At 37.9% G+C, this 27,582-nt stretch overlaps 1 protein-coding gene across 1 annotated transcript in view; it reads right to left on the reverse strand.

Moving 5' to 3' along the window:
• DOCK3 (dedicator of cytokinesis 3) overlaps window positions 1-27,582 on the reverse strand; it is a 409,824-nt gene that overhangs the window by 277,840 nt on the left and 104,402 nt on the right. Inside the window, exon 5 of the mRNA XM_072612190.1 lies at window positions 25,755-25,851. Coding sequence (XP_072468291.1) covers window positions 25,755-25,851 — 97 coding nt within the window. The remainder of the gene's footprint in view (window positions 1-25,754; window positions 25,852-27,582) is intronic.

A 27,582-nucleotide genomic window follows, 5' to 3' on the forward strand; every position in this document is an offset into this window, starting at 1 on the left:
TGAGAACCACAATTGTTGGCCCAAATGACTTAATAGCCAGTTCCTCAAATGCGATATTCCATTTCTCATCTCTATGCTGTCTTGCTTGCCTAAAATACATTCACTTATTCACTCCTTTCTCAACTCTGCCTTTAGGAATACCAAGTTTTCTTCAACGCTTAGCACTGTTCTTCTCTCCTACAGCAAACTTTTACTAATAGCCTTCATCATTAGTGTTCTGTGTCTCTTTAAATAATCTCATCTTTATGCACACATCTCTGTGTATGGTCCCAGTAGAATTGAAGTTCATAGAAAGTAGAAATTTGTTTCTTCCCTACTTTAAACATATATAGTAAGTGCTTAATAGATCTTTCTTAAATAGAGTTTAATTGAAATGCACAATGAGAGCTTTTTCTCCCCCAAAGGGAAGGCCAGGGTGAATTCTTTGGCAAAGCAAATAATTCCTTCCCCCAACCCTGACTAATTTCTTGTATATGCATCTGGATTTTCACATACCATGCTGACCTAAAGCAAGGAATCCATATACAATAGAGCATCTCCAATATTTCTCTTTGGACTGATCATTCTTTGACTATCTTTGTGCAAGACTGTTCTTATTAACACTAAATGTTGAAAGCTGGCAGTATTTTCCATTTGTTACTTAAATCTATACATAGATTACAGTCTTCATTATTTAAATTTTGTTTAACTTTTAGACATTGTGAATACATGTAAAAAGAGTTTTTGAAAAAACGTTCTATGCAGAAATTTTAGAAAAAGTAAGAACCTTTAGACAAAAACTTTCCTTAGAACACAAAGTATTTTCCCTTCAAAATAAACCTTCTGTTAAAGAAAACTTATCATCCCTGTTGGGAATGGAAAGAATTCTTAATTAACCTTACTAAACTACATCTTATATCAATATCACTAGAGATTTAATAATTTCTCTGTATCAAGTCAAACTAATCTCTACTTTCTTTCTGCTTAAGACTTCTAGGGGGCTGCTTCATTTCCCACATCCCTGAAATTTGTAAAGAAGCATGTGTTATATACAGTATCATATGGATTCAAATGACCTGTACCATGGAGGCAGAGCAGTCTCTTGTGAGGAAATGGAGAAATTACTTTGGAGAGATGACTCTGTTTACTCCATGGCTTTTTTTTATGTAACCCCATGTAACCCCACATCTGGGTTTGCAAGCTGACTGCAATGGGATATAGTTATGCTCTTTTGCTCTTCTGTGAGTTTGCTGTTATAAATATTTAGCAAACAAATAGAGGAAACATGGCACAGTGGATAAACTGCTGGACCTGGAGTCAGAAAGACTCATACTCTTGAGTTCAAATCTGGCCTTTGACTCTTACTAGTTGTGTGACTCTGCCTGCCTCAGGTTACTCATCTGTAAAATGAGCTGGGGGAGAAAATGGCAAACTACTCCAGCATCTTTGCCAAGAAAGTCCCAAATGGGATCACCAAGAGTCAGACATGATTGAAAAATGACTGAAAAACAACGAAGGAAGCATATAAATTGGAAGAAAAGTCAGAGTAAAATTAATTTATCCTATGACTGATAGTGAATAGTGTTTCCTATTCCACATTTACTTGAAGTTTCTCATAACAAATATTTAAATGTTGCATTTTTTCACAGAAGTTTTTTGAGGCAGAAAACAGAAATTAAGCTCAATTCATGCCCTAGGAAAATGCCTCCTATGCTTTTAGCTCCAGTGTAAGGAGACCTGCAAAAGGCAGGCAAAGTTTAGAATGTTAATTAGGTGTTCTCAGATCATGGAAACCATGGGGGTAGTTAGAAATCAAACAACATAAATCTGTTGTTTATAATACAATTTGATCTTAAATATTAAGCCAAAACTGCTTTCACTTTCCATTTGAAATACTTTATCTGGCCAAATGCTGAATATCCCCTTCCATGGTGATGACACTTTGGAAAAGACTGGTTTTCAGAGTTAAAGAACAGCTGTTTATGTTTTTTTTAAAAATTTTTTTCATGGAATTCTAACATACTAATATTAGCAAACTTTTCTTAAGTAATTGCACTAATTTACAGAAAAATTAAATTAATATCCAGAGATGTAGAAAATACTTTAAAATGATAATTTGTTCATGTGCTAAGTAGTTGTATTTTCTGTTGAAACATCTAATTTGAATACTCATGAAATTTCCCATTTAAAACTCAAAATTAATTCTCAATGACATAGTGATCAATATGAATTTGTTAGTATTTCTAATTAAGTCTGAATTTATCAGAATAATTCAGCATGTAGTCTGATAACAAGATACTATTTCTGCATAGGTCTTGCATATTATAAGTTCTCAGCACAATTTTGCATTGCAAAATTAACTGTTAGGCTTTTTTTCCTTCAGCATTTCATCTCAAACAATGCTAACATGATTTCAAGCTGACCTAATATTTTACAAGGCAAAGACTAAGAAAGTAAATGTATAAGAAAGAACCTAAGCATTCCTAACTCTTGGGTAACATGTAAGGGCTTGCATACTCAATGTTGCCATAAGCACTAATGTTTCCTGTTAAGACATTGGGCTTTTCTCCCTGTATCACAGATGTATGATTTGCAAATTTCATCCAGATGTATCTTTGTTAATGGGGATAAAGTCTATATGAGGCAGTTTCAATCAAAACAGGATTATTACATATGCACATGTAAAAAAAAAAGAGATATCATTGACTCCAAAAAAAAGAGAACACATCAAAAACCCTACAATGATAAGCTGAATGCCAATGGGAAAGAATCTATATACTTCTCTCTGGAGCGACTTGCATATGAAACTGAATATTATTTAGCTTCCCCCTTTTTAAAAATTTATAACAAATTCAACATGTAACTTTCAAAGCTGTCCTGGTCATCTGTAATGTTGTTTTCTGGTCTTCCTTCTGTTCTCTCTGACTAAAAAAAGAGAAATGTTTTAGAATACGATCTCCCCTGTCAAAAGGAGCAAAAAATAAACCTTTTGACAAATATGCATAGCTAAGCAAAAGAAGTTTCATTTTGGCCACATTCATGTTCAAAAATGCAGGTCTTAGTCTTTGACCTGAGTCCATCACCCTGGTCAGAAGAGAGCTGGCACGTTTCTTTACTGGTATTCTTGAATCGTGGCTGGGAATTCCTAACTCTTCTGAAACTATTTGTCTTTACCCTATAGTTGTTATTGTATAAATTATTCTTCTAGTTTGTTTCACTTGGTTCTGAAGCATTTCATTAAGTATCTGCAAAATTCTCTGAAAATCGTTGCTCTCAACATTTCTCATAGCATGATAATATTAATTCCACTCTTAATAATTTATCCCTTCATTCTCCAAATGAAGGACCCCTGTCTAACTTCCAGGTCTTTATCACAACAAGAAAAATCTATGCTATTTTGGTGCATATGGGTCTTTTTCCTTTTTCTTTGATCTCTTTAGTATATGGTCCAGAAGTGGTGGTAGTGGGTGACTCTTGGACCATATAGCTAGGTAAATACTTTGCTCCACCAAAGAGGCAATAAGGTGCCCCTTTTCCCACAGTTCCCTCAACATCCATTGTCATTTGTTCAACATTGTCATTCCCCGTTTTTATTCACTTTGTCAGTCTGATGAGTGTGAGGGAAAACCTAAGAACTGCTTTTTATTTGAACTTCTCTAATTATTAGTGCAATAATATAATAATAAAAGTGCCATGGGCCATATTAATAACCAGAGTAACAAAAATCACATCTTATGCAAAGAAACTTTTGAAAAAATACAAAACTCATTTCTATTAAAAAAAAACTGTAATAAAGCACCTTTCCTTGATATAAGTAGTAAAGCATGTCTTTTTGTACCCTTAGTAGAGTGAATTTCTTCCTCTGAAAGGAGAGAAAAAACATTTCTTCCTTCCTTGTTCATATCATTTGACCATTTATCAGTGGGGGAAGGTTTCATGTTCTCACAAATCTGAATCAGTTCCTTACAAATCTTGGAAATGGGACCTTTATCAGAGAAATAGTCTGTGTAGTTCTTTTTGTTCTCTTTTACTAATTGCTTCCCTTCTAATTTTAATTTCATTAATTTTGTCTATGCAAAATATTTTCAATTATAAACAATAAAAATACATCCTTTTCTTTGGCTATGAACTTGTTTATATCTGTAGATATAAAAGTTAATTTCCTCCTTACTCCACTAATTTGTTTTTGATGAGACTTTTATATCTCTGTCATATATGCACCTGGAGCTTATCTTGGTAAATGACGTGAGATGTAGGTCAAAACCCAATTTCACTCAGACTGTTTTACAGCTTTTCCAGAAGTTTTGTCAACTAGGGAGCCCCCAGCCCAGCATCTGGGATCTTTCAGTTTATTGATTTGCTCCATTTGCTTCCCCATATTATGTATCTAATCTGTTCCACTGATCAGCTTCTTGATTTTCTAACCAGTACCAATCATTTTGAGGATTACTACTTTCAGGTACAGTTAGACATCCGACACATCACAATCTCTTTCCTTTCCACACTTTTTCATTATTTCCTACAAGATTCTTGAATGTTTGTTCCTCAAGATGTAAGTTATTATTTTTCTATCTCTAGAAAGTACCTCTATGATACTCTGCCTGGTATGACACTGAATAAGTAAAATAATTTAGGAATTATTATCATTATTTTGACTAGGTCTACCCACAATCAATTTATATATATAATTATGTAAGTTTGTGTTCATTTCTCTAGAGTTTTATAGCTCTATTTATTTAATCATGTATTTTGATAGGTTTATATTTTCTTTAGTTATTTGAAATGAAATTTCTCTGTGTCTCCTCTTGCTGGAATTTGTTGGTAATATTCAGAAATGCTGATGAAATATATGGATTTATTTTATATCTTACAACTGTGCTCATGATCATTTCAGTTAATTTTTAGTTGACTATTGTCAAAAGTAATTATTTTGTTTCCTCTTTGCCTTTTTTAATTGACTCAGTTTCTTTTTGGTGTCACAGCTATACCTCATATTTCTAGAACTGTATCAAATAATAATGGTGATAATGGACATCTTTGCTTATCCCAATCATATTGGAAAAGCTTTTAGTTTATTCTCATTACATATAATGCTGGCTCTTGTTTTTAGATAGATACTACTTATTTTAAGAAAAGGTCCATTTGTTTCCATACTTTGCTAGTTTTCATTTGTCTTTTTTTTTTTTAACAGAAATGGATTTTGTATATTGTCAAAAGTTTCTATGCATCTAGATACAAGCACATGACTTTTGTCACGTTGGTTGTTGATATGGTCTATTGCATTTAGAGTTTTCTTGATATTGAATCAGCCCTGACAGAAAAGCATTGTATTCAAGATGGAGAATGACACATATATTTTTGGACATGGATAGACATGGATATGGGCATGTGGGAATTTATTCTGCTCAACCATGCATATCTATTATAATGGCTTTGTTTGTATTTTGTTTTTCAATGAAGGGAAGAATTAAGAGGGAGAGAAAAGAAATACTTTTAAAAATTGTATATTTCTCTTCATTCTCTTCTCATATATTTTTCTTCTTTTCTCCCTATTCCTCTTTTTAGAGAGAAGAAGCGGGTAGGGAGATGTCTTTGGTCTTAATGACCTACGCTTGATGTAACCCCACTGTGGGTTCAGTGACATAGGGGTTGTTTGCTATTTTTTTATTTTCTATTGATACATAATAGGAGGACCAGACCATTTCCCATTCCATATTCCCTCCTCAGTCCCTCCAGGCCTCTGACTGTCTCTCCATAATGGAAAAATTATCTACTATGATTTTTTCCTCTAATTTCCCCATCACAATCTGGTGTTTTTCCTTGATCTTTGTTGGAGTAGTTGTAGAATAAAGCTCCTTTGTGTTGCTTCCTCCTAATCTACTTTTCTAGCTCTTTATTAATAGATTGATTGGTTCCTTAATATTACTAGGCAGCCAACTGATGTATAATAAATGTAACCAACTGATATATAATACCCAAAGTTTCTCTTTTTCTTCTTAAGGAGAGGAATTCCTCTTGTCTCTCTCTGAGCTTAAATCCTTTCTTCTTCTGACCCTTCTGACAACTGACAGCATGATTTATTTAAAGGTTATTTGTTCTATACTACTCCAATTCTATCAAATGCATACATCAGGGCAAGAATGTAATTGGGGCAAAGGCTGACGCTTTGTTTTATGCCAAACTGCTGCCACAATAACCAGTAATGTGATGAATGAATTAATGGCAATTTTCTGATAACTGATGGATAGTTATTACAATTACAAAATAATTTAGGAGAAATAGTCTTCAATGGAAATTTAATACTGCTTTGACAACAGCATCACAAGAGCTCAAAATCTACTGTGATGAATTGTTTTAAAAATTATTCTTTTCAAAGTCAATTTTTACAAGGTTAAAAAAGGAATTCTAGCAGAGAGAAGCAATTTTTTTTAGGGAAAAGCCTCTGATCTTTTATGATATATCTATGAACTACTTTGAGCATTCTTCTGGTTTCTTTGTCACAACAACCAAAGAGAAGAATGATCCTTTTCCTCCAAGGGCGTATGTGTTGGAATTGTTTCACAGGCATTTAATTCTTTGTGGCTGGAAAGTCTTATGCTCCACTGGTGACTGAACAATCTTGAGAAAGTGCTAGTAACTTTAGGATGAGGAAACAAAGATGACTTTCTCCTTTTAGAAGTGGCTGGCCAATTCTCTATAGAAAACTCTGTTCTTCCTTTTTTCTTTGAGAGGTCTGAAATTATAACTGTCACTTGTAACGACAGAATCACGGGAGCCTGGAGTTTTCTGGAATGATCTCAGCTGCTATCTAGTTCAATTTGTAACCTGAAAAGAACCTCTACTATAGTATCAACTTAGAGACTTTCCAAAAGGGGGAACCTATCACATCCTGAGTCATTCCACTTTTGGACAGTTCTACAAACTGTAAAGTTATATTTCCCCTAACTCAAGCCTAAATCATTGTTCTGTAACAGCACCCACTGCTCTTGGCCCTGGCCTCTGGAACCAAGCAGAACAATCGTTCTTAAGTTTGAAGACAGCTATGATGTTTCCTTTGTGTCTGCTCTTCCAAAGTATCTTGTACAACCATGATTAGGAGGAGGATTTAGCTATATGCAATGAAGATGTTTTTTGAAAGAACTAAATTAATATAGCTAGGCTAAATAGGAAAACTATCAATCACGGGGAAGTCAGACTTCATCAGACTTCTTTGTTAATTCTTGAATTTAAGATTTAAATTATTATGTTATATCTATATTATATATTATTATATCTAAGATACATAAGATCAAGAATTATTTCCCAATATATAAAATGTGAAAGGATATGAAGTTTTTAAGAGAGTAACTGAGCAATCATGTAAAAATTGCTTCAAATCACTAATTTTAAAAGAAATATAAGTGAAAATAAACCTCATGTTTTACTTCACACCAGACTTTTGCAGTTGTTTTTAGCCGTGTCCCGTTTGGGGTTGGACGTTCTGTGATCCCATTTGGGGTTTGCTTAGCAGAAATACTGGAGTGGTTTGCCATTTCCTTCTCCAGCTCGTTTTAAAGATAAGAACATTGAGGTAAACGGGCTTAAATAACCTGCATAAGATCACACAGCTAGGAAACGTCTGAAGGTAGATTTGAACTCAGGAAGATGAGTCTTCCTGACTCCAGGCTCAGTACTCTATGCACTTTGACACCCAACTGCCCACATCAAATTTGCAAGAAGACAAACGATGTAAATGCCTTATATCGGAGTAGTTTTAAGGCACACTTATATACTTTTGGTGGAATTGTGAATTGTTTCAAAACTTCTGTAAAACAACTTACATAATTATGTAAGCAAAATCATTAAACTGCTCATACCTTTTGATCACGAGATCCTACAACTATGAATTCACCCCAGGAGGTTAAACACAGAAAAAATGTAGAACAAAATGTATTTCTGTTTTATTTTTTGTATAACAAAATGTATCTAATAGAACGTTTTGTGGTAGCAAAAACAAGACTAAAACAAAGAAAAATGAATGAGATCTAGGGCTGTATCCCAAAGAGATCATAAAAATGGGGGAAAGACCCACATGTATAAAAATATTTATAGCAGCTCTTTTTGTGGTGACCAAGAACTGGAAAATGAGGAAATGTCCATCAATTGGGGACAACTGTGGTATATGGAGACAAATGGGAACAAGTTGTGGGAGATGAATGTAATGGAATACTATTGTGCTATAAGAAATGATGAACAGGTGGACTTCAGAAAAACCTGGTAAGACTTATATGAACTGATGCTGAGTGAAATGAGCAGAACCAGGAGAACACTGTACGCAGTAACAGCCATAGTGTGTGAAGACTGTTTCTGATAGATTTAGCCCTTCACAGCAATGTAAGAATTTAAAACATTTCCAAAGGAATCTTCATGTAAAATGCCATCCACATTTTGAGAAGGAACTATAGAACCAGAATACAGAATGAAGCAGACTGTTTTCTCTTTTGTTATGTTCTGTTTTGGTTTTTCTCATGGTTTCTCATTGTTTCTCCCAAAACAAATAAGTTAATAATAATTATAATAAAGAAAAACAAGTGAGAAATGGCTGAACAAGTTGTATGACTGTCATGTAATATTAGTGTGCCATAAAAATGATGAATATAAAGAATTCATAGAAATTTTATAGATTTGTATGAACTGATGAACCGAAAAAGCAGAACAAAGAAAACAGGATATACATTGACTATAATTAAACAAAAGATTACTAAAACAAAGTTCAATTCTGAATAATTATAATGTCTAATCTTCAATTTAGAGAAGGAATGAAAAGACCTTTGATCTTTTCACTGGAGATGTCAAGACTATCAGAGCAGAATGATGCGTGTACATATCAGACACAGTCACTGTGTTAGTTAGCTTTTCTTTATTTTTTTTGTTACAAAAGAGGACTTTTGGAAAGAATCTAGAAATAATTGTAATGAAATAAAAAAATTCTAGAATTTTTCTAAGTATTGTGTGCAAATATAAAATGATATATATATATGAACACATACACTCATGTGGGTATATGTACATATGGTTCATCCCATTTAGGAAAGTTCCATTTATTTCTACATTTTTTAGTGTTTTACACAAAAATGAGTGTTGTATTTTGTCAGATGTTTTCTGTACCCATTGATATAATCATGTGATTGTCATTATTTTTAATTATTAATGTGTTTTATTATGGATATAGCTTTGTTAAATGGATATAACAAAGCACATTGTGGACATAGCTTCTTCATGTTGTACCCATTCTACATTCCTGATATAAATTCAACCTAGTTATAATGACTACTTAAAAATATACCGATATTATCTCTTTGGTGATATTTTATTTCACATTTTGTGCTAATACACATAAGTCTATAATTTTCTTTCTCTGCCTAACTTTTTTCTGTCTTGAATATGAAGACCACATTGGTCACGTAAAAGGAGTTGGGAAAGGCACAGTCTATCTCTAGTTGTTAAATGATTTCTGTAATACAGCAGCTAATTCATCTGCCTTATTAAGATCCCTTATTAAAAAAATGTTAAAGAGGAGAGAAAATAAGTTAACAAAACAAACCAGCGTCCCAGTTGAGTCTGACAGGACATGCGATATTCAACGCCTCTCAATTAAGGCAAGTACAATTTTCATCACTTCAGGACAAATCTGGTTATTATAATTACAATGCATAATTCAGTTTCAGTTTGTTGTTCCTGCTTTTCTCCCATTTATCTTGTTGTAATTGGGCATATTGTTTCCTTGGTTCATTCTGTACCAGTTCATAAGTTGTCCCAAGCTTCTCTGAATTGATATTCATCATTTCTCATTGTAAAAAATATACATATACATACAAATACATTTCTGTGCTACTATTTTTTAGCCATTCAACAACTGACTACCTACTTTCCAGTTCTTTGCTACCACAAAAATGCTGCTATAAATGGTGACAAGGGAACCTTTATTTCCATATTTGACAGCCTTGGAACATAAGCCTAGCCATGGGAACTCTGAGGCAAAAGGTATCTACGTGACAGTGTCTTACGGCAAACTGCTTTCCAGAATCAGTGGGTAAATCCACAACTTCACTAACTATATGTTAGTATATTTACCCCCCACTTCAACATTGACTAGTCTCATATTTTGCCATCTTTTCAAATTTTGGGGATTTGTAGTAAAGCTTTGGAGTTGCTTTGATTTGCATTTTCCTTTTTATTAGTAATGTGGACAATTCTTTCATATGATTTCAATTCTTCTTTTGAGAACTTCGCTCATATTCTTGATGACAGTCACTGGTTCGTGTATTTAAATTTTGCTGTTCCTTGACTATACCTTTTAGATAAGATATCCTTCTAAAACATATTTGTTATAAAGATTTTTTTCTCATCAACTGCTTCTTTTTTATCCTGGTTACATTAATTTCATTTATGAAAAATCTTTTCTTAATTTTAAATTTTGTTACAGTTCTAAATTAACAAGCGCTTATCTTCTCTCTGTTCTACTGACCTGCCACCCCTTCCCATGAGCAACAAAAATAAAAATAAACCTTCACAACAAATTGGCAAAGTCAGGCAGATCCAATCGACCATGTCCAAATGTCCATCTCATTCTGCATTCTGAGCTCATTCATTCTTTGTCAGAGGGGCAGGAGCATGACTTATATTTGGTCCTTTGGAATTCTGACTTGTTACTGCATTAACAGAGATCTACAGTCTTTCAAAGCTGTTTTTTCCTAGCAACAATATTATATATTTTTTCTTGTGATTCTTCTCATTTCACACTACATTATTTTGCACAAGTCTTCCCAATTTTCTTTGAAACAGTCCACCTCATCATTTCTTATGGCACAATAGCATTCCATCCCATTCATATGCCATAGTTTGTTTAGCCATTCTCCCATAAGTGGCACCTCCTCAGTTGCCATGCTTTTGCTACTAGAAAAGTCACTATAAATAATTTTGAACATGTGGATCCTTTTTCTCTTTCTTTGATCTCTTTGGGGGTATACATGAAAGAGCTTTCAATTCCATGTAATCAAAGCTGCCTATTTTCACAATGTTTTACAATCTCTTTACTTGACTTAATAATGGTGTGCTTCTCACTGAAATCCATTCTAGCACCAGCATGTTGGCTAGACGTACAGGCACCCTACAAGTTTAATTGTGCCTATGTTACAGTGTTTAACTTGGTCAAAACAAGAGCGAACCTATTTGAGAAGCGAAGTGTTTTAATACAAGAGGTCCTCTGTAGCAATTGGGAGAAAACATAGAGAAGAAACATAAGAAAATCTGTACATGTAATGAAATGACTTCTCTAGACATATTATGGTACAGTAAATGAAATCCTTCCAATACCCCTCCCTATGCTCCCAATGAGTTTCTTGCTGTTTCTCAGCTAAAATCAAGTCCTTGACCATCTCACACTGGAATTGTTAAAAATAGACTTGTGATTTTATGTGGTAGGGGACTCCAATGAAGAAGCCTTCTCTAACAATATAGACAAGCACTTGCTCATAGTCTTAGAAAGTTATTTGTTAAAAAAATAAAACTTGGGGGCGGAGCCAAGATGGCGGAGTAGAAAGACGCACATACACATAGTTCCGAACCCACAACCCACAGAACGGCTACAGGGGAGTAACTCACGGCGAATTCTGCACCGAGAGGCCACAGAATATTGGAGCGAGGGAGATTTCTGTTCCGGAGGGACCTGCAAACCTCTTGCGGGGGGTCCTTCACGCTGCGGACTGGGCGCCAAGACTGGGAGCTGAGGGCAGCCCTGCAGCAGCTGCAGCACCGAGGGGAAAAGATCCGAGCGGGCTTCGGGGACGGGATCTCCAGCGGCCACGCGGGTCCCTCCACCCACAGAGGGACCTGCAAACCTCTCGCAAAAGGTCCATCGCGCTGCAGACGCGGAGCCCAGCCCAGCCCAGACCTGCTGCAGCCACGGCACCAAGAGAAACAGACCCGAGCAGGCTTCAGGGACGGGATCTCCAGTGGCTGCACAAGTCCCTCCGCCCACAGGTGACGGGGTCGGTGAGAGAGTCTCTTTGGCGGGTCGAGAGGGGAGTGGGGTGGCCCCATGATTCGGGCCCCCCCCTGGGAGGTAGAAGCTGAGAGGTGGCTGCAGAATGGGGCTCCCCAAGGGGGTGGGAGCCTGGATCCATTGTGGAAGGTCTGTGCATAAACCCCCTGAGGGAACTGAGCCTGAAAGGCGGCCCTGCCCCACCTGACCACCTGAACTTAATTCTCACACTGAATAGCAGCCCTGCCCCCGCCAAAAGCCCTAAGGCTGGAAGCAGCATTTGAATCTCAGTCCCCAAACGCTGGCTGGGAGGACCAGGAGGTGAGGTGGGTGTGAGGAGAATATTCAGAGGTCAAGTCACTGGCTGGGAAAATGCCCAGAAAAGGGAAAAGAAATAAGAGTATTGAAGGCTACTTTCTCAGAGAACAGACATTTCCTCCCTTCCTTTCTGATGAGGAAGAACAATGCTTACCATCAGGCAAAGACACAGAAATCAAGGCTTCTGTGTCCCAGTCCACCCAATGGGCTCAGGCCATGGAAGAGCTCAAAAAGAATTTTGAAAATCAAGTTAGAGAGGTGGAGGAAAAACTGGGAAGAGAAATGAGAGGGATGAAAGAGAAGCATGAAAAGCAGATCAGCTCCCTGCTAAAGGAGAACCAAAAAAATGTTGAAGAAATTAACACCTTGAAAACTAGCCTAACTCAATTGGCAAAAGAGGTTCAAAAAGCCAATGAGGAGAAGAATGCTTTCAAAAGCAGAATTAGATAAATGGAAAAGGAGATTCAAAAGCTCACTGAAGAGAATAGTTCTTTCAAAACTAGAATGGCACAGATGGAGGCTAAGGACTTTGTGAGAAAGCATGATATCACAGAACAAAGAGAGAAGAATGGAAAAATGGAAGATAATGTGAAATATCTCATTGGAAAAACAACTGACCTGGAAAATAGATTCAGGAGAGACAATGTAAAAATTTTGGGACTACCTGAAAGCCATGATCAAAAGAAGAGCCTAGACATCATCTTCCATGAAATTATCAAGGAAAACTGCCCTGAGATTCTAGAACTAGAGGGAAAAATAAATATTCAAGGAATCCGCAGAACACCGCATGAAAGAGATCCAAAAAGAGAAACTCCTAGGAACACTGTGGCCAAATTCCAGAGTTCCCAGGTCAAGGAGAATATATTGCAAGCAGCTAGAAAGAAACAATTCAAGTATTGTGGAAATACAATCAGGATAACACAAGATCTAGCAGCCTCTACATTAAGGGATTGAAGGGCATAGAATAGGATATTCCAGAAGTCAAAGGAACTAGGACTAAAACCAAGAATCACCTACCCAGCAAAACTGAGTATAGTACTTCAGGGGAAAAAATGGTCTTTCAATGAAATAGAGGACTTTCAAGAATTCTTGATGAAAAGACCAGAGCTGAAAAGAAAATTTGACTTTCAAACACAAGAATGAAGAGAACCATGAAAGGGTGAACAGCAAAGAGAAGTCATAGGGGACTTACTAAAGTTGAACTGTTTACATTCCTACACGGAAAGACAATGTTTGTAACTCTTGAAACATTTCAGTATCTGGGTACTGGGTGGGAGTACACACACACACATGCACACACGCACACATACATAGAGACAGAGTGCACAGAGTGAATTGAAGAGGATGGGACCATATCTTAAAAAAAATGAAATCAAGCAGTAAGAGAGAAATATATTGGGAGGAGAAAGGGAGAAATTGAATGGGGCAAATTATCTCTCATAAAAGAGGCAAGCAAAAGACTCATAAGTGGAAGGATAAAGAGGGGAGGTGAGAGAAAAACATGAAGTCTACTCTCATCACATTCCACTAAAGGAAAGAATAAAATGCACACTCATTTTGGTAGGAAAACCTATCTCACAATACAGGAAAGTGGGGGACAAGGGGACAAGCAGGGTGGGGGGGATGATAGAAGGGAGGGCATGGGGAGGAGAATGCAATGCAAGATTGACACTCATGGGGAGGGATAGGATCAAAAGAGAATAGAAGTAATGAGGGACAGGATAGGATGGAGGGAAATATAGTTAGTCCTATACAACACAACTATTATGGAAGTCATTTGCAAAACTATACAGATTTGGCCTATATTGAATTGCTTGCCTTCCAAAGGGAAGGGGTGGAGAGGGAGGGAGGTAAAGAAGTTGGAACTCAAAGTGTTAGGATCAACTGTAATGTTCTTACCACTAGGAAATAAGAAATACAGGTAAAGGGGTAAAGAAAGCTATCTGGCCCTACAGGACAAAAGAGAAGACGGAGACAAGGGCAGAGAGGGATGATAGAAGAGAGAGCAGATTGGTCATAGGGGCAATTAGAATGCTTGGTGTTTGGGGGGGAGGGGATAAAAGGGGAGAAAATTTGTAACCCAAAATTTTGTGAAAATGAATGTTAAAAGTTAAACAAAAAAAAATAAAACTTATGGTTCTCAGAACAGATATACAAGCATATCGCTCATTCCCACTGATTCAATTATTTTTTCTATAAAACTGACTTCCAAATTCATACATCCATTGGATAAGCTGAATAAAGTGCTGGAAGTCTGGAAGACCTCTGGTATTTATTAGCTATGCAACCATGAACAAATAAGTAATTTTAGCCTCAATTTCCTCATCTCTAAAATGTAGATATAATAGCACCTACCTCAGAGGGTTGTTGTGAAGATCAGATGAGATAATACATGTAAAGCACTTTGTGGTCGTTCTGAGCTACTTTCCTTTTCCAGTTGCACATCATGCCCATCCACGCTCACTCTGCTCTAGCTCAATGAGTTGATTCTGGCCCTGGAAACATATCCTGTTGCATGCCATCTTTCATATCTGGAACATCTTCCCACCTTCTCTTCATCTATTCACTTCCTACATATCATTTAAAACTCAACCCAAATGCCACCTTCTCCAAGAGTTTTCCAAGATCACCTGAGTCCACAACAAGTTGCCCTATGCCCCTGCCTTTGGGCCTCGTACACCATGTTGTTTTACAACTTCCCAGTGGATTTATGTTACTATCTGTCCTTATGTCTTAACTCCCCTGTTCTTGTTTTACAGTGATGTCTGACACATTATGACTCTATTTGAGGTTTTCTTGGCAAAGATACTGGAGTAGTTTACCATTTCCTTCTCTGGCCCATTTTATGGATGAGGAACCTGAGGCAAACAAGATTAAGTGACTTGCCCAGGGTCACACAGTCAGTAAGTATCTGAGGTCAGATCGAATCCAGGAAGATGAGTCTTCCTAATGCCAGGCCTGGTCCTCTATCTACTGTGCAACCAAGTTGTCCTTCCCTTAACTTCCCTAGTAGGCTGCAAATTTAATAATATTATGAACCATCCCTGATCTCTCTAGCACCTATCACAGTGCTCTGGTTTACAGTTACTTAAAAAATTTGTGCTGAACGAATTAATAATGAGGACTCACTTTTATACAGCGCATTATGAGTTTCAAAGTGCTTTTATTATAATATCCCACCCTAGCCTCTCCTCTCCCTTGTCCTCTCCCAAAACCTTAAACTTACTATACTCTGAAACTGGGACTCCAAGGGGCTCCCACCTCAGGGCTCCTCTGGACCCTCCTAGTTTACAGTGATTATCAACAGTAAGTGTTGCTGTTTCTCACCCAGCCTGATGTCTTTCTTTTCCTTGACCTCATTAAAGGGGCCATGCCCTGGCTACCTCCTGAACAGGCCTATTCAATGAATGGGCATTGCCTCACCCTAAGTGAGTACCTGCAAAGACCTTGGTCTAAAGGGCCCAAGGTCTCCCAGTGCATCCTGGGACATCTCCAGTCTTCCTGAGGAATATCAGGTCACTGGATTCAGATGGCTCTGGAGGAGAAAGTGAAGCTGGTGACCTGCATAGCCCTCCCTTACTCAAAACAAAGTCAAGTGCGAGTCATGTCATCACTTCTCTGATGGCAACGAAGGACGAACACACACTTTGAGATGTCTAAAAAGTAGCTGGAGAGGCAATATTGGAATCAGAAGAGAAGGCAGCTGGACAAGTAGATATGAGAGTCACCTATGTAGAGACAATAAATGAAACTGGAAGAGCTAATGAGATCTCCAAGTTAATCAGTATAGAGGCAGAAGGGGGCTGTGAATAGGGCCTGGAAAAGTGCCCAAAGTTAGTAGGCATGACCTAGGACTCAGGGGTGGGGAACCTGCAGCCTTGAGGCCACCTGTGGACCTTTTTGATAGAAGAGCCACACTTGAGGACATAGAGGCCCACAGGTGGACTCAAGGCTGCAGGTTCTACACCCCTGACTAGGTAAAGAGTCACCCAAAGAGACAAAGTGTGGTCTGAGGGTGGAGAGTGAGAATGAGGAGAGAGCGGTGCCACAAAAACCTAGAAAGTAGACACCAAAGAGAAGAAGGTGATCCGCAGTGTCAAAAACTGCAAAGAGGTGAAGAAGGCTGAGGAATGAGAAGAGGAATTCAGAGATCATTGGAAATTCTGGAGAGAGCAGTTTCAGTTAAATGATGAGGTTGGGAGCCAGACAGCAAAGAATTAAGAAGAGAGAGAGAGGAAAGAATGTTATTGTAGAGAGGAAAAGCTATTGTAGATAACTTTCTTGAAGAGCTTAGCCACAAAAGCAAAAAGTAATATAGGATGGCATCTGGCAGGGATGGAGGGATCGAGTGAGGATTTTTTCAGGGTGCAGGAAACACGAGCATGTAGCAGGGAAATAGCCAGTAGACAGAGAATGACCGAATATTATTGAGAGAGTAGGGATCATAGAACAATCTGCTGAAGAAGACAGGGTGGAGTGGAGTCATTTGTATGTGTAAAGAGGTTTGTCTTTGCAAGAAGAAAGGTTACATCTTCATGTGAAATGGGTGAAGAAGGAGACAGTAGCATTAAGGCATCTGTACAATGTGAGATGTATAACGGGAAAAGAGGCAGATCTCTATGAATGGCCTTCATTTTTTAGCGAAATTTGAGGCAAGGTTCTTAGCTAAAAAGACAGAGAAAGGGGACACTGGGGGAGGCTTAAGAAGGTATGACAAGGTTTGGAAGAGCCACTGTAGTGAATGGGATAGTGAACTGATTAAAGAGGTGTAGAAAGATTGCCTGGGAGGGATCAGGAGAGATTATGGATTGTAAACATAGAGTGTAACCAGTCAGCACAGCTCAGTGATGTGAGTAGGAGTGAAGGTGGCAGATGGCGAGAGTAAGCTAAGGCTGAGCTGGAAGGGAAAAATCTTATATGGAATAAAAGAGGAGGGACTTGAGAGAAGATGACAGTGTCGAGTTGAACTGATTCACAGGGATGGTGAAAGGGGAAGATGGGGAAAGGAAGAGATAGTAGCCAGTGTAGGGAGGTTAATAATGAGTTCTATTTTGGACATGTTGAGTTTGAGGTGATTATGGAACATCCAGATGGAGATATCTAGCAGGTGGTGACAGGTATGGAGATAGAAAGATAAGTATCATTATGTGACTGGAAATACAGATTTGGGAGTTACCTGTAATACACTAGAGCTGATGAGACCCCAAGGTTAAATGTGGAGAGAAGAACAGAGATCCCAAGACAGAGTTTAAGGGGACCCTAATCCATAGGGGGCAGAACAAAGATGATGGTCCTGCAAAGAAACTGAAAGAGGGTGGTCATATGGCTTGCAGTAGTACAAGGCAAGTCCATCATATCTAAAAGGATTTATTAGGAAATTAAAAAAACCCTTTTCATAATTGTTCCACAGCGCTATTTATGCCCTCTAAGGACGGTCAGAGCAGCGCTCCAACACAGTTTATTTTGTTGTTGAATCGCTTCAGTTGTGTCCAACGCTCAGTGAATCCATTTGGAATTTTCTTGGCAAGGATACTGGAGTGGTTTGCCATTGTCTTCTCTAGCTCATTTTCCAGATGAGGAAACTGAGGCAAACAAGATTAAATGACTTGCCCAGGGTCACAAAGTAAGTGTCTGAGGCTGGATTTGAACTCCAGAAGGTGAATCTTCCTGATTCTAAACCCAGTGATCTATCTGCTGTGCTACCTAGCTACCTAGCTGCTCTACTGTTATTTTTACTAGCCATGTGAATTACCTATAAGAAATACAAAGAAGCCTAAAAGAAATTATAAAGGGAATTATAAAGCACAAGGGAATTATAAAGAAATAATCCTAAGGAAGAGCATTAGCTTTTGTGAGCACTGAGAGTAATGTATGTTGGGCTGATAGAATCCTATATTTACAATTGGAAGGGATGGTGGTTAACTAGTCCAATCCCCTTAATTTATAGATTGAGAAACTGAGGCACAGAGAGAGCTGATCAATGTCACACAGGTGGAAAGTGGAGAAATCAGGATTCAAACACAGGTCCTCTGACTCCAAATGCAGTATACTTTGTGGTGCAGAATTATTCTGATTTTTTGAGGCAAAAGGAACACTGCTATGTTTACTTCTCTTGGATTATTTTGGCTAGAGAATAGAAGTTAGCTCAAAGATTACATGAGAATGTAAGTGGAAGACTCACAACTTGCCAGGCAACCAGGACTTCCTGCTTGTCTATGAGTCTTAACCCCAAATGCACAGACTAGTATACCTAGGTAGGCTAATTCTAACTGAGACTTGGAAGTGGGAACTGCTTTGAAATGAAAGATGATATTTTCAAGCAGGATATGAGAGAAGATGGTCTAGGCTAAGAAGGAACCAGAAGGAACAAAGCAAGACTGGGGAACTCTAGCAAAATAGATTACTTTAGACGATTGAATTACCATCTCAGTACCTAGGGAGTATTCTTTATACTAAAGCACTTACAGTTACTTTACTCTGGGGTATTATTCCTGAATTTGCATATTCTCTTTTTTCCTTATAAATATATCCCAGAAAATGCAATCTTGTGGTCTAAATTGGGTGGCGGTGACAGAAGAGGGACAAGTAATTAGAGAATGTGTATACAGATTGCTGAGGAAGCTGATCTGGCATAGGGCCCCAGAAAGTGCGGGAAGATTGGTGCTACTGGTTGAGATTTAGTGATTAGTAGTTTTGTTATATATTCTTGCATTTTCCATAGAGTTTGATTTTTTCTTTGCAGAAGTGATTTGGAAGTCATGGGGTCAAATGTAAGGGTCCTCTGGATTCGTTGGAGCTGGGGCTACAGGAAGCTTTGTATATTCAGTAAAATGTTAAATCCAGGTCAGATCCTTGACTCTTCCTCTGTTATTATTTTTTCATATGAATGTGTGTTTCTGGAAGAACTCTGAAAACATTTATTGGAAGCAGACACTTTCAATTAGTGTAATTAGCTGGGGAAGAGTAGATAGGGTGGGCATGGTTAAGAAAAGAAGGGATTAGTGGGTTGGCACAATGCAAACAAACCCAAAGCTGATGAGATCTTTTAAACCTACTTGGTATAGATGCTTTGGACTACATAGGCTAGTAATAAATCTTTTGAGTGTTTATCAACAAAACAGCCACATTTCAAAAGCTAGTATTTTTGAGCTAAAGGTATAATAAAACAGTGGCCCACAATGTTCTACCAATACCCTCAACTCCCTCTCCGCAAAAAGTCCAACAAAATGCGAGTAAAATAACCTGGTACTTATGGACCACTTTGAAGAAAAGTTTGCCTTATGTTTAATGCATGTCTCATATTTGGAATTAGAGTAATTTTAAAGTAGAGAAGGACAATCTTACTAAAGACATCTGGAGTAACAGAATATATTTTTTGTACTTCTTCAACATTATGTGATTTTTTCCAACCAAATTGGCATAATATAATAGTATATATCCATTTATTTAATATGAAGACCTAAAAAATATAATGTACTCTACTTAAAAGATTTTTATAATATACATAAAATGAAAACAGATGGCTGTGAATTTTGAATCTCTCATTTACTTTTATTTCAACTTTTTCAAGTGTACTAGATGCCAGCCTTTTTGTTGCTAAACCACCACACAAAGACACTTTAATTTTCATAGCACTGTCCTGTTACACAGTTGTCAGTCAGTCAGTAAACATTTTCCAAGCACCTGCTATGTGCATCAGCACCAGGGACAGCAACAAAGGTACAAGGAAGTCCCTGCTCTTGAAGAGCTTACAATGTAATGGAGGAAACAACATACAAACAACTTTGTACATACAACAGATATGTACATGTATGCATATGTATGCACATATTACATATATGATAAATGGAAATAATCGACAGGCACTAGAACTAAGAAGGAGTGGGAAAAGCTTCCCATTGAATTCAAACTTTAGCTAGGACTGGAGTGTGTTGGGATTTAAGGGGGTTGAGAACACAGTAAGCTGTAAGAAAACTGGAGAGGTAAGAGAGGGGCACGTTATGAAGGACTCTGAAATTCACACTGAGGCTTTTATATTTGATTCTGCAGGAGATAGGGAGCCACCGGAGTTTTTGGGGAGGGGGATGACACTGTCAGACCTGTGCTTAAAGGAAGACAGGCACTTAAAGTTTTAAACTGAAGCGAATTTCAAAGCTCAATTTAAAGAGAAACTGAATATTATCCATAAATAAGTTGGATCAGTGTTCCTGTGTCTCTAAATATATAGAGCTCCATATAAGTGGCCACTTCTCTGAAGAAAGAATAATCCCTTTGTGGGCATTTAATGTGGTGAGAGTGATCTTGAAAGTGTGACCCTAGATCTGTAACATTTGAGATATAGTAAGAAAAGTATTCATGATCTTTTAAGTTAAGTAGCGCTGAAGATACCACTGGCACAGTTCAGTTGGCATTCCTTGATACTATAATGCTGAGATCAACTGTTTCTCATGAAAAGATTCTTGTTTCTTTTCTTTTCAGGTCTGTATTCTAGCTTCATCTATTTTTAAAGAATATGCAAAAAATTATCACTCTCTTCCTCACTTTTTATAACTCCTTTCATAGATGGATTAGACTAGTTTTTATATTTTTAGTTAATAATTTAGATTTCTTAACCTAGTTGCTTCCATTTGACAGTCATTTTTTGAAATTATATTCTGAAGAATAATTTATGTCCCCCAATGATATCTTTAGAAGTAAATAAATATTTTACCTTGAACAAATAATAGGAAGATTTAAGTATTAAAAACATTCAAACCTATTAAGTATAGCTTCAGGGAAAGTTTTGTGCTGAAATTCAGTGGATAAGGCAGCTAGGTTTAGTGGAAAGAGTATGAATCAGATGTACTTGAGTTTGTATACAGTCCCTGATGCTTACTATGTCTATATCACAACTTCTCTGAGCCTCTGTTTCATATTTGTAAAATGAGGATGATGGCCATGGAAGTTCTATCAGCACCTTAATTGGTGTAATCACAGAAAGCCCAGATACTCCAATTTAATCAGCAGATACGAAGTTTTATGTATCTAAGCAGGATGGTTTATGCCCTGTGATCACGATGAAATGAGAACCTCATTGAATGAGGCAAGAAAGAAAGAAATGTGATTGGCTGATAGGATTAATCACATCCATTGAACCAGTGTATAATAAGATAGCAGTTAGCCCAGCAATAAGTTCAGTCGAGCAGTGAATCCTTGTTTTCTAGATTGGAGATTTATGAATTGGAGGTCCCAGTTTGAGAGGTGGAGCCCAGCCCCTGAGAAGGAACCACTTTTGGGAGTGAGGAGAACTTCTTTCTCTCCTCCCCCCATCTCCAATAACCACATTGTTGAAGAGTCTGGATGAATAGTGAAAAATGAGTACCATCAAGATCGGAGAAGCCTGGACAAGTAGGAGGAAACAAATAGAGCCAGGAGTTACAGTCACCTGAGGAAAGTCAGCCTCATGGCAGACCAAAGTGTTAGTAGAGGAACTAGCTCTCATATCCTAGCAGAGATACAGCTGATGGGAACCTTGTGAGAACTCAATGAGGGGAGAAAACTTTCAGTAACCAGGAATTGTGAGGTACCTCTTTGCCACATAGGTTCTCTACACATATGCCTCAATACCTCTATGCACATTATCCCAGGGACCCTGTGTGTATCTGTGGGACAGCGTTCCCCAGGTTTTTAGGATGATGTTTTGTTGTCTTCTCTTTGTAAATAATTTTTCTTTAAAAATTGAGGTTACTGAGTGAAACTGAACTGGAAGTACAGCAGTGGGAGGGTCCTAGATAGGCTGGTCCTAGCATAATCCTAGAAAATTCAACCTGGCCCACTAGGGTTACTCCTGGGTGAAGCATCATTAGTAGCTCTCTGGAGACCTATCAATTGGCACAAGTTGGAAGAGTGAGTGGGGTTAACACCTACACTCCTGGCCTCATAGGACTGTTCTAAAGAATCAAACCTAACCCAGTGCCTGGCAAATGGTAAGCACTTAACAAATAGCTTACTGATTGATCACAAGAAGTAATGTATGAAGTATTACCTAAGTGTCAACTCTTACTATTTCAAGCGCATTAAAGAGAGTTCTGCAGCTAACACAAGGAAGCATTTGGTATTATCTACACAGAGAAGTGAATTTTAAAGAAAGCATTGATTGATAGTTATTCCATCAAAATGCATTGTTGCAAAGATGGCAGAGTAGAAAGACACACATATGCAGGGTCTCCCCACACAGCCCATAAAACACCTGTAAAGAGGGACTCTCAACAAATTTTGAAGTAGCAGAAGTGGAGAACAACAGAGTGGAGGAGATTTCCAGCCCAGGGAGATCTGAAAGGCCCACGGGAAATGCCAGTTGCACTGGATGTGGAGCAGAGTACGGAACCCAGCCCAGCTTTGGCCATGTGGAGAGACTCTGGGAGGAGGACACCTCAGGGGCGGAATCTCCAGTGGCAGCTGCGGGTCATCAGATCCCTCAAACCACAGGCACCAAAGGTCAGTGATGGGGTTTTTCAGTTGGCCAGGAAGGGAGAAGGACCTTCTCATAGCTCTGGCCTCAGGCAGTGGCTGCAGAGGCCACATCTGGCAGGCTGCAGCAGTTCTCACAGCAGCCTCTACATCAGCCTGCATACATTGTTGGATCGTAAAAAACCCTGGGGGCACTGAGGAGCTGAGTCTTGCCTCAGCCCTGTGTGGAGGCCCTGTGGGAGCTGGTCTTTGTCTCACACTGAATGGCGGCCCTGACCATCCATCTTATCTGAAAATCAGCCCCCAGCACTGACTTGGTGGAACTGGAGGCCAGGTGGCTGTGGAGAGATAACTGCTAAGATTCTGGACACAAAAATCTCCCTGCTTCCAGATCAGTGTACACGCTGGATTATGCCACCTTGGAGGAACTGAGATATTACAGATTCCCAGAATATACCCTACTCTTGACAAAGGACCCAAAAGTCAAGTAACTGGTTGGGAAAATGACCAAAGAAGGGAAAAAAAATAACACTATAGAAGGTTACTTTCTTGGTGAACAGATATCTTCTCCCATCCTTTTGGATGAGGAAGAACAATGCTTACGATCAGGGAAAGACATAAAAGTCAAGGCTTCTGTATCCCAAACATTCAAAATAAATATTCAGTGGTCTCAGGCCATTGAAGAGCTCAAAAAGGATTTTGAAAATCAAGTTAGAGAGATGGAGGAAAAACTGGGAATAGAAATGAGAGAGATGCAAGAAAAGCATGAAAAGCAGGTCAACACCTTGCTAAAGGAGACCTAAAAAAATGCTGAAGAAAATAGGTTGAAATAGGTTGAAAAATAGGCTAACTCAATTGGCAAAAGAGGTTCAAAAAGCCAAAGAGGAGAAGACTGCTTTAAAAAGTAGAATTAGCCAAATGGAAAAGGAGGCTCAAAAGCTCACTGAAGAAAATAGTTCTTTCAAAATTAGAATGGAACAGATGGAGGCTAATGACTTTATGAGAAACCAAGAAATCACAAAACAACCAAAAGAATGAAAAAATGGAAGATAATGTGAAATATCTCATTGGAAAAACAACTGACCTGGAAAATAGATCCAGGAGAGACAATTTAAGAATTATGGGACTACCTGAAAGCCATGATCAAAAAAACAGCCTAGATATCATCTTTCATAAAATTATCAAGGATTCTAGAACCAGGGGGCAAAATAAATATTGAAAGAATTCACTGATTGCCTCCTGAAAGAGATCCTAAAAGAGCAACTCCTAGGAACATTTTGGCCAAATTCCAGAGTTCCCAGGTCAAGGAGAAAATACTGCAAGTAGCTAGAAAGAAACAATTCAAGTATTGTGGAAATACAATCAGGATAACATAAGATCTAGCAGCTTCTACATTAAGGGACTGAAGGGCATGGAATATGATATTCCAGAAGTCAAAGGAACTAGGACTAAAACCAAGAATCACCTAACCAGCAAAACTGAGTATAGTACTTCAGGGAAAAAATGGTCTTTCAATGAAATAGAGGACTTTCAAGAATTCTTGATGAAAAGACCAGAGCTGAAAAGAAAATTTGACTTTCAAACACAAGAATGAAGAGAAGCATGAAAAGGTAAACAGTAAAGAGAAATCATAAGGGACTTACTAAAGTTGAACTATTTACATTCCTACATGGAAAGACAGTGTTTGTAACTCTTGAAACTTTTTTCAGTATCTGGGTAGTTGGTGGGATTACACACACACACACACACACACACACACACACGCACGCACACACTCATACACACACACATAGACAGAGAGCACAGGGTGAATAGAATAGGATGGGATCATATCTTTAAAAAAATGAAATTAAGTGGTGAGAGAGAAATATATTGGGAGGAGAAAGGGAGAAATGGAATGGGGCAAATTATCTCTCATAAAAGAGGTAAGTAAATGACTTTTCAGAGGAGGGACAAAGTAGCGAGGTGAGAGAAAAAACATGAAACTTACTCTCATCACATTTGACTAAAGGAAGGAATAAAATGCACACTCATTTTGGTATGAAAACCTATCTTACAATACAGGAAAGTGGGGGAGAAGGGGATAAGCAGGGTGGGGGGGGATGAGGGAAGGGAGGGCAATGGGAGGAGGGAACAATTAGAAGTCAACACTCTCGGGGAGAGAGGATCAAAAGAGAGAATAGAATAAATGGGGGGCAGGATAGGATGGAGGGAAATATAGTTAGTCTTACACAACATGACTATCATGGAAGTCATTTGCAAAACTTCACAGATATGGCCTATATTGAATTGCTTGCCTTCCCAAAGGGAACAGGTGGGGAGGGAGGGATGAAGAGAAATTGGAACTCAAAGTTTTAGGAACAACTGTTGAGTGTTGTTCTTGCAACTAGGAAATAAGAAATACAGGTAATGGGGTATAGAAATTTATCTGGCCCTACAGGACAAAAGAGAAGATGGGGATAAGGGAAGGGAGGGATGTTAGAAGGGAGGGCAGATTGGTGATAGGGGTAATTAGAATGTTTGGTGTTTTGGGGTGTGGGTAGGGGAGAAGTGGGGAGAAAATTTGGAACCCAAAAATTTTTTGGAAATGAATGTTGAAAACTTGAATAAATAAATTTAAAGAAAAAAAAATGTATTGTTGCCCCATGGAGTTAAATTTCTGGGGCACTGCAGCTCTTTCTTACTAGCCCACTGGCAAAATTCTTCACAGTAATGTTAAGGAAGATGCTACAAGAAACAATTAATGTGATTTGTTTGTGTAAAAATCCTCAGTTCATAGCAAACAATTTTCCAAGGCATCCCTAAATGATTGTGCATTACTCATGAACTATTTCTGGTTCAGTATTGAAAGATTGCTAGGATACCAAAAGCCACAAGGTGGCTTTTAATGGACACAATTATAATTCGAAACGTTATAGGCCATTACCTATTGCTTTACCAAGAATGGATCCTATCCCAAGATTCTTGCTTCTCACTATGTACTTACCACATAGAGTTGCTTCCAGAGACTAGCCCACTCTTGCAGAGTTGCTGTGACCTCTGTCACAATAGAGTCTTCCAGTGGAACAACAGTTTCATATTGCCTACAAAACAAAGACAAATATCCACCCATGTTAGTGTTTACAAAACTAAACACTTGTTTCCTGGGACAGAAAAATCCAGAATATACCACATATATTTCTTTTTTCAATTATTTAATTCATGTTAAAAATCTGTACAAATGTCTCTATGTTTATACTTCTTGCCTAAAATTCCTGTCATTGTGGCCAAAACACATTACAGCTATTTCGTTTAGTGAATTATTTGTAAAAAGCATTTAATCTATGATATGAATTCCCATTTGCTCTTCATCCATCATCATGGTTTAATGGTAAGAACTCTGGATTTAACATAAAGAACCTGGTCTGGAGACCTGCATTTGTCACTTGTGATAAGGCTATTTTTCAGTCATTTTTCAGTCATTTCTGACTCTTGGTGACCCCATTTGGGCCAGAGGTCTTGGCCAGGTTACTGCAATGGTTACCATTTCCTTCTCCAGCTCATTTTACAGATGAGGAAATAGAGGCAAACAGAGTTAAGTGACTTGCCCAGGGTCACAGCTAGTAAGGATCTGAGGCCAGATTTGAAATCAGGAAGATGATTCTTCCTCATTCCTTGTTCAGTGCTCTATCCACTGCCTCACCTAAGTATTACCTGTGTTAACTTTTGAATAGCTCTTCATCCCTTTGGGCTGGTTTGTCTTCTTGCCTGTAAAATTAAGAGACTAGAACAGATGGTCTCTAGTAGAGGGTCTCTTACAATTCTAAATCATAAGAAATCTTTTCCTTTTAAAAAGAGAACTGTCGTTCTATTCTCTCTTGTTTCCAAATATAATATAAACTCATGTGGAATAGAATTGATTCTTTGCACACATTGCAGGATACAGGCACATGGCACAGAATAAATCAGTTGTGGGCTAGAAAAAGTCACACATTGGATTTTTAAAAATTTAGTAAGCTCTATTTCTCCTAGTTTTCTGAGTGCTGTGCTTATTTTATAGTCATTGGTAGATGATGGGGAAATGAATGCTGACAAGTGTATATGCTCTCTTAGTTTAATATCATAGGCAAAAATAGAAGGGCATGAGAATGGTGAGGAAGGAACAGAATTGGTCAATGTGAAGAATGTTCACACCTTTTGAAAGTTGACAAAAATTTTATTTTTAGGAAATAATCAGTAAGGCTGAAATATAATCAAATTCCCATCTTCTATCATTACTTTCCTGCCAATAATGATATTATCCACTTGTCAGTAATAAGAGAAAATGTATTTTGTGAGCAGCAGCAGAAGCATCTGTTCCCATTTTAAAGCAAATGACAAAAAGGACAACCGTGTTTTACAGAAGTCTGATGTTAATTTGGAACATTATGGAAGTTTAAGAAGATCATTATATTCACACCATTATGCACTGATATTCTAGGGAACTAATTATGAAAAAATAAGAACAAAAGCATGCTGGAAATGACGTTGATGTTAGTCACATTGGTCAAATCTTCAGCTTAGCTGAAATCAAGTTTCTGTCCATGGTTTATATATTAATAAGAAATAAGAGACTGCTTAGTAAATTTTCTTTACTACACTAGGTATCTAAAAGGGTGATTTCCAACTTTGATTCAGGTCTGCCAAAAAGAAAAACCAAACCCATCATCAAGTGCAAATTTTGTGCACTTTGCTACATATCTCTGTATTGATTATAGTGGCCAAGTCATTCACAGCTGATTATCATTACAATATTGCTGTTAATACGTACATCTCAGTTCTGCTCACTTCACTTT

This window comes from Notamacropus eugenii, chromosome 1 (assembly GCF_028372415.1).
Source record: "Notamacropus eugenii isolate mMacEug1 chromosome 1, mMacEug1.pri_v2, whole genome shotgun sequence".
NCBI classification, from domain to species: Eukaryota; Metazoa; Chordata; class Mammalia; order Diprotodontia; family Macropodidae; genus Notamacropus; species Notamacropus eugenii.